Raw genomic sequence first — 8,689 nt, 5'->3', positions numbered from 1 at the left:
TTTATCCTACTGAAAAATCTGATTCTAACCATCCAGACCTCACTCTGCCTTCTATTGATGGGAAAAAACCCCCCAACACAAGTCTTGATGACCAATGCTCTGTGTACTGATTTCTAAAGTGTTCAAACACCTTATACTTCACTTGACACGGATCTTCAACCACCACCTCCCCATCTATTATAGAGTTTATTTCATTTCTAACTATTCTGCATTTTGCAACTACATGGAAGTATCTTGTATTTTTATCCCCTTTCATTGCCCAATTAAGTCTTGACTTTTGTAGCCATAACCGTTCAACCATCCTACTCAACCTCCACATCTCAGCTCTAACTTCATTTCTCCTAACTTTTTCAGCACCATCGAGGTCTCTATCCTGAACCAGAATATCAAAATAGTGAAGTTCACCCTCTGCTGCCTTTAATTTGTTTTGTACATTACCAAAAACCTCCACATTCAAACTTCTAAGGCCACTTTTCAATATCTTCAATTTTTGAAACAGTATAAACCCAACCCAGCCTACTACACTGGACTCTTTCCAGTTCGACTCCCAGAACCTCTGAAAATCTTTGTGTAAGAACCAAGCATTTAATACCCTAAAGGGTTTTGGGCCCCAGTCCCTCTTATCCTCCATCAAAAGAAGAGGACAGTGATCAGAGACCAGTCGAGGAAGACCCCACAGCTTAAAATTAAGCACCTCAAGCCACTTTGGGTCTACAAGAATTCTATCTATTTTGCTCCACTTCTCACCAGTACATGAATTACACCAAGTGAACCTTCTCCCAAGTAATGGTAAATCAGATACCTCACACTTATCAATAAACTCATTAAATTCTTTCATATCTCTATCTCTCCCCGAACACCCTTTCTTTCCCCAATCTGCCTAATCTCATTAAAATCCCCTCCTAAACACCATGGATTAAGAAATTCCTCCTTCAGCTTCAACAAACAATTCCACAGATTCCCTCTAGAGCCCACATCATTAGGTGCATAAATGTTTAGAATAGCACAATCAAATTGGTTAAAGAGAGTACTCGATAATAATATAAACCTTCTATTGCTGCATCAATCCTTAACTTGGAATATGTCTGGATCCCAAATACACAATAAACCCCTTGCAGAGCCTATAACATCCACCACCATATACTCCATTTTGCCCCTTACCCACACTGATCTGACTTCCTCCTCTATTAATTCTGATTTCTTTGTCTCTTGAAACAAAGCAATATCTACTTTTCTCTCCTTCACAAGCTTCTTAATCTTGCTTCTCTTCTCCTTCCTCCTCATCCCCCTATTATTCCATGATAAGATCTTCATAAGAAAACCACTGTTTCTCCTATTTTCCCCCCAGCTGGTATACCCTACTCCCCAACTCTCACCGCCCCTTCAATACGTTCCATTTCCTTCAATTCAAGGTCTACTATTTTCTCCAACACTTCAGCCCTCTTCCTATTCAGCTTCACCCCGAGGAGTTTCCCCATTTTCAGAGCTGCTTTAGCCTCATTAAGGACGACCCTCCCTTTATCCACTTCACCCTCAATCGATGCAGATAAAGACATTGCCGCCACTGCTGCTCGCCAGGCTGCAGCCTTGGGTCGTGCCGAACTTGTTGCCGCACCTCTGCTACCATATTTTCTCATTAACTCAGCCGACCTTCTTCGTGGCAAATTCGGATTATATTTCTTTATGCTTTTAATCCTTTCTTTCCCTTTTCTATTCATTCTTTGACTACAACTGGGCTCCTTCTCATGGGCTTCTGATAAACTTGAAACTCTCCCAAAGCCCTACTTCTTTTGGCTTACCACTAACAGATTTTCCTTGCTGCTCCAGTCCAATCTGTGGTTTACAAAGCCCAACCCCCTTATTTGGTGTGTTAGTCTGGCCCAAAATTACTTCAATATTCACCCCAAGCCTTTCTAAACTTGTTATGTCTAAACTTCTAACATGACCTTGCATACAGACCAGGTTATCCATACACTGACTAACTACCGTCTCCTCAATTGAGCCGTTCCTCTGGTTTTGCACTTCCATCATTATGTTGCAGACCTCAGCACTCATTACGTTCTCCCCATCACTTCGACCAGCTTTAGCTTCCTCTGCACTCCTCCGACATGCCATGTCATCCACCTCCTCACTCTAATTTCCACCAACTGGCCTACCTTCCTGAGCCACATCATATCCATCCTCCATATCAGCATCTTCATCTTCATCCTTCCTGAATTTCTGACCCACACTATGATCGTCCACCACATTTGAACTGCTGATCTCAACCACATCTTGAATCTTATGACATTTGCAAGAACATTTTCCTATTTTCACCGTGATCACCTACTCTTCACAAACTCTCATTGGAAACACCCTCCCACTACATTCTAGATTTAGGCTAAGTTTGGGAAGTCCCAAATAAGCCAAAAAGCCAAAAAGTTACTCAAAAAGTTAAAAAGTTAACACTATTCACCAAAAGTCAACAATTACGGCTGCACAACTCCCAATTCAAATTTTCCTCTACAAACCAATTTTTACAATTTTTTATTACACATTTTTTCATAAAAAGTCAAAAAGTTAACCCAAACATCCATATTTTCAATCTCAATTTTTTAGTCCAAAAAGACAAAAAGTGCACTTATTTAGTCTTCCCAAACTTGGCCTTACAACTGAGTTTATAGGTTCCATGCTTTTGGTGGAAACCTTAACCTTTGCACACACAAATGACAGTGGTTGGCTTATATCACCTTCAAAACATAAGACTTGCCCCCACACCCCACCAATCCTTCTTATGTTGGAACTATTCCACAGGCGCAATGGGATGCCATAGCAACTGAGCCATACACTTCTTTCATGTTCCAAAACCTACCCTTGTTTTCCTTTAGCAATATCTACACACCAATCTAAAAGCTGGTAATTTCATTGCCTTCTCCTCCTTTGATCTGAATGTTATAACAATATCTCTTCCCCCACTATCTCTTACCATTACATCCTCCATTCCTATTGCTACTAGCTCTTTTTTCAGACTAACATTAGCATATTGTACCTTCAATCTGATTATTATGCTCTTAAACAACCATCCATTCCCTACCTCTTCTGCCTTCACCAAAATACACCCTACTCCTTCATCTATTTTCCTGCCACCGCGTCAACATATGATCTTCTATCTCTAAGACCACTTTACCCGGTTATAACATCTCCACCTTTAGCAGCATAGATTACTGGTCTCCGCACTTGGGTACTTAATGGCATTCTTTCAGCTTCACCCCTAGCATTGTCCTTCCCAAACTTTGTAGGTTTTACCTGTAATGATCGATTGTCCACCCATAAACCATTGGCGTTCTGGACAACTATATTAGCTGCCACAGAGCAACCAAACCTCACAAAACCAAACCTTGTGTTAGTCACCCTGCGTCTTTTTTGCGGTATAAAAGCATCTTTTACCACTCCAAACTTTGTGAATAGATTGAACAGGCCCTTTTGGGTTCTATGATACTGGTAAGTTATCCACAAACACAGTAAATACACCTGCACTCCCTTCCGTCCTCCAAGGTCCTGGTCTGCCCCTATCCCTTACTACTGGAATCCACCCTCCTTGCTGAGCTCCTCTCATGGCTTCTTAAGATTTAATTTTTTATAAGTTTCTATTGATAAGAGTGGTTCTCACTGTCAAACCTATTCATATCTCTTCTTATAATTTTGGTTCTTTAATATAAAAAAAATTTAGACATCGAGGCTTCACGCCTTGACAAACTGTAAATGGGGGTACCCATTACTCTTGAGGCTAATCAAGGTAGGCCTACAAAGAACATAGTTCTGACACCATTTTATATATGTTTTAGGTCTGCATTCTTTTATAACTCCAATCCAATCATATTGCAGATGTCGATGGTCATACTAGGGAAGAACAAGATCCTCCCTTTGTTCAAGACATCAAAGGCAAGTTAACGACAAAAGCTCCTAAAATATATTGCTCGTTTGGTGCCACGTTACGAGAGATGCACCTGCGATGAATGTGAGGTCTTTTCTGGGATATTTGGTAACACATTTTGGCACGACAACATAAGCCCCTCCATGCACTATTGGTTAAACAAACAGAGCTTACCAAGGCTTCCAATGGCTGGATTTCCTCACCTCAAAAAGATTTGCAATGCTAGTTTCATTGTGGACAGCAGTGGTAAAAACTCATACTTGATACATCCCGAAAGAATGGCGCTCCCTACGCTTTATATATCCGGTGGGAGGACTCTCCTTGTGACTCCCCAAACTACTCTTCTTGCAACTAACTACATGAAGCTTCACCAGTCCGGTTTTAGACATGAAAGGGTGGTTGTGGATGGCTTTGGTCATTCGGATTTATTGATTGGGGAAGAGTCCTATAAAAAGGTTTTTCCTCACATTCTATCCCATATTAGATTAGCTGAAGAAGAAAAAAATTGTTTGCTAGGCAGTGAGAAAAGAAAGTACAATAAAGAGGCCTTAACATGGGGTGGTGATCCATTACAAGAAGGAAACTGAGGACTTTGGAGCTATATTTCTCCTTTAGTTGCCACCTGGTTGCTCTTCGTGTTGTTATTGTTAGCCATGGTAGTTTACTTTTTTCATTAAAATCTTGCTTGGTTGCTAAGAAAACACTAGAAGGAAAAGGAATCAATCTTTTGATTCTTATGTTTCTTATTATCCATTGACAAATGGAAAAAAGAAAAGGAGAAAAAAAAAAGAACAAAAAAAAAGGCATCCATTAATAATTACTCCTTTGTAACTGTTTTCATTTAACTGAACTGAAATGATCAAGTAAGTATTTCCAAGTATTGTTTGAGTGATGGGAGAAAGAAGGGTTCTTCAAGCCATTATAATAATTGTAGAGGAGTTTTGAGACAGTTCAATTTCTTCCATGAATGTCTTCCTATTTATTCGTTTATCTGTATATTTCATTGTACGCCGTCAGGCTAAATTATGGTGTGATCAAGGAAGAATACTTCTATATATTTGGTAGGAAAATGAGTCAGACTCCAAATTTTGGATATTCCCATGACCTCTAAAATGATGTAGACTATTAATGTGTGTTATTTATTTATTTTTTTCCTATCTCTCACACATGAATGATTCATATCATTTTAAGGGTCACGGGATCTCCAAATTTAGAGGTCTCAATCATTGTTGTATTTTATATTATGTTTTCGAACCTTTTTAGAGACCGTTCAAAAATTACAAACTAAAAACTTACTTACAATGAAGTGTACACATTCATATAAATCCGTGGCCCATATCAGAGTGTAAGTAATTGATAATTTAATTTGTAATTTGATATGAATATCTAATATTTTTGTATTTTTTAACCCACAGATTTTCAAAAAATCTGTAAAGGAGTTCTTATAATGGGTCATGCTTAAGTGTGCAACCCCCTTAAGGTTGCACACCATATGCAACCCAATTGTTAGCCGTTAGATTACAATAATTGATCAAGACCATTGAATTGTTTAATCGTGAAAAAGTTGAAACCGGGCCAACCGGTTAATGCTTGTATTTGCATGATTGCATCCCACTCACTCTCTGTATTTCGTCTCTATCTCTCTCTGTGTAAGGTTGAGTCAGTGTAACCGTTGATTTCCATTAACAGGGAGAAGCCCCTGTTGGGTTCGTTCCATTGACGAAGCTCTGTAGGGAACAGTATAACGGGCGATTTCCAACAACAACGTAACTAGAAGGCTGTGTTGGTTCCATTGCTGAAGTGAAGCCCTTCTCTCGAACTAGATATGAGGTATGGAGCTGTGTCCCTCTCTCTGTCTCTCTGGCCCGTTCACTTCAGCTATTTTCCCTCAACTAAACCCCCATCCTAACTTCAACCGCTCTACGCTTCGCTCCAACGGAAACCCCTCCATTGGCAGCTAACCTTTCTCTTTCTGTTTCTCAAGCGAGTGTTTGTGTTTGCACAAACAGGTAAACCGTGTGAAAATGTCATGTTTGTGTTTGTGTTAACAATTTTCGGTCATCAAGTAATTGTTGGTAGTAATGTCATGTGCAGTATGGCCCCAGCGGAAGTTAAAAGGGAAGGTGATGATTATGACATTCCAAATGAAGCAGATGACATCCGTTTGATGAATGAAAGTCGGGCAGAACCTGATCATGGTTGCGAAGTTGGTCCGAGCAATGAAGAAGCAACCAACAAGAACGTTGAAGATGGCGGAGCCGACATGAAAAAAGAAATGGTTGACGATGCTCATCGCAATGACATGGTTGGTGATGTTGAACGTGCTATTCTGGAACAGAAATTTGATTCGGTCGAAGATGGAGAAGATTTCTACAATGCGTATGCTAAAGCCAAGGGATTTAGTATACGAAAATCCAGATTTAACACAAATAAAGAGGGAAAGGTCGTTAGTAGGCTGTGGTTGTGTTCAAGGGAAGGTCAGAGATTACCAAAATACTTGGACCGTGTTGCTGAGAAGAGTAGAGCTCCCAAGGCACTAACAAGAGTAGGTTGCAAAGCCCAATTTCGCATACAGTACGATGCGGATGCTGGTGAAGGGGGAAAGTATGTTGTGACTCACTTTGTCGCAGACCACAGCCATGAATTGGCGGAACAACACTGTGTGATGTATCTGAGGTCACATCGCAGTTTAAACAGCGGTGACAAAGCTCAAGCAATGGCTATGCGCAATGTCGGTGTGAAGACTAGCCAAATCATGGACTATATGGTAAATCAGTCGGGGTCTTATGAGAATGTTGGTTTCATCCGCACGGATCTGCACAACCATATTCAAGCCGAACGTAGAGCAGAAGTTGAGGATGGTGATGCGCAGGGTGCGTTGGTTTACCTATGCGCAAAACTTGATGTTGATGCACATTTTTTTTACAAGTATGATGTGTGTAACGATAACAAGTTGCAAAATCTGTTCTGGGCAGATTCGAAATCGCGGGCCGACTACGCAAAGTTTGGTGATGTGTTGATATTTGACTCAACTTACAGAACCAATGCATACAAGAAACCGTTTGTCATGTTGGCTGGTGTGACTAGCCACTTTAGGACCACGATATTTGCATGTGTTTTGCTAGCTAATGAGACAATTGAGACATACACGTGGGTTTTGGAAACATTTATGGAGGCGATGGGCAATAAAGCACCTGTGTCCGTACTGACAGATGGGGATAAGTCGATGCGAGAGGCAATCAGAAGAGTATTTCCAGATGCAAGACATCGATTATGTAATTGGCATCTTGGGAAAAATGCTGTTTCAAATGTTCACATAAGTGGCTTTGCACATGCTTTCAAGCAGTGCATGGACATGGAAACGGATGAGACAAAGTTTGAGCATGGCTGGACGACAATGGTCGAAGAATTTGGACTTCAAACCAACAGTTGGGTGTTGGAGACATATGAGAAGCGTCATATGTGGGCTGAGGCATATATGCGTGGACATTTCTTTGCTGGGATGAAGAGCACTCAGCGCTCGGAGTGTATGAATGCTTATTTCAATCCCTTCCTCCAACACAAATTGAAGCTATATGAATTTGTTAGGCACTATGATCGGGCTCTTGCAAGGATAAGGTATAACGAGGCTGGAGATGATGCTGAAACAAATAACACTTTTCCGGTATTGATTACTCCATTGCGAGATATAGAGAGACATGGAGCTGAGCTATTCACCCGAAATATATTTAGAATGTTCCGTGATGAAATCTTAGAAGAGGGGAAGTTGAATGTGAAGGATGTGTTCCCTTTGCCGGATGGTCAGAAATGCTACTATATTCATAAGTACAGAGTGAAGGACAGATCATGGATAGTAACACACAGTCCAATGGATGCTGCAATGAGATGTTCTTGCATGAAGTTTGAGTCGTTGGGGCTACCTTGCTGCCACATGATATGTGTTATGAAAGCTGAAAATTTAACGCAAATTCCCCCAACTTGTGTGCTGCATAGATGGACAAGGGCTGCAAGCAAGGATGGCCAGCAATGGCCTCAACCCTCAATTGATAGCACTACAACACAGACGGCCCGGTATGGGATATTGTGTTCTTCCTACAACGAAATGTGTTTCTATGCCTCGCAATCAACGGAAGGTTTCAAGGATGCTAGGGATGCATGTCTTCCGATGACGAGCCGGATGAAGGAGTTATATGAGAGGAATTTGAACGGTGGGAATGGAGACAAAGGGAAACATTCATTCCGTCGACAATTTGGAGTAGAAGATCCTGATGTTGTGAAGACAAAAGGGAACCCAGGACGGGCCTCGTCCAACTGTCGAAGACCAAGAAAATGTGGGAATTGCAAATGCATTGGGCACACAAAGCGAACGTGTCCTAAGGTTCGGTTTAGCCGAACAGTGGGTAATAACTCAGATGCAGATACACCCCACATAACTGACCGTGAGTACAATGCGGAGTCATTGCCCGTTCGCTGCAAAACTGGGTTGGTGGATCCAAGTACACCGCACATTAAGCAACGGCGACTATTTTTTGATGTTTCTCCTGATTCCAAGCAGCCTGTGGGCCAATACGGTAGTGTTGAAGCAGCAGTGTGTAAAAATGATTCGAACACAATTGATGAGGTGAATCAGGTAATTCTATAATTTGTATGATTTACTTATTCCCTTAGCTATTGAAAACACATGGAAATAATGTATGTAGTTTTCATTTTGCATGGATTGCTGTACGTAACGTGTAAATAATTGGTTATGTACAATGCCAGGAAATGGCACAACGT

The 8,689-nt window shown here is 41.0% G+C and overlaps 2 protein-coding genes across 2 annotated transcripts; both read right to left on the bottom strand.

The window, feature by feature from the left end:
• Position 1: 1 nt before the first annotated feature.
• Positions 2-838, bottom strand: LOC145800569 (uncharacterized). Its single transcript, XM_082890273.1, has one exon. It carries the CDS (start codon positions 836-838, stop codon positions 2-4), a length of 837 nt encoding a protein of 278 aa, XP_082746399.1.
• A 2,324-nt stretch (positions 839-3,162) lies between these two features.
• On the bottom strand, positions 3,163-3,595 carry LOC145800568 (serine/arginine-rich splicing factor SC35-like). Its single transcript, XM_082890272.1, has 2 exons — positions 3,563-3,595; positions 3,163-3,477 (listed from the first exon to the last, which is right to left on the bottom strand). Exons 1-2 carry the CDS (start codon positions 3,593-3,595, stop codon positions 3,163-3,165), a joined length of 348 nt encoding a protein of 115 aa, XP_082746398.1.
• Between the last annotated feature and the right edge of the window lie 5,094 nt (positions 3,596-8,689).

The sequence above is a fragment of the Camellia sinensis genome, chromosome 10 (genome assembly GCF_055761805.1).
Source record: "Camellia sinensis isolate YWXY chromosome 10, ASM5576180v1, whole genome shotgun sequence".
Classification (NCBI taxonomy): domain Eukaryota; kingdom Viridiplantae; phylum Streptophyta; class Magnoliopsida; order Ericales; family Theaceae; genus Camellia; species Camellia sinensis.
The sequence above is the reverse complement of the archived record's forward strand: the minus strand, read 5'-3'. Positions and strand labels throughout refer to the sequence as shown.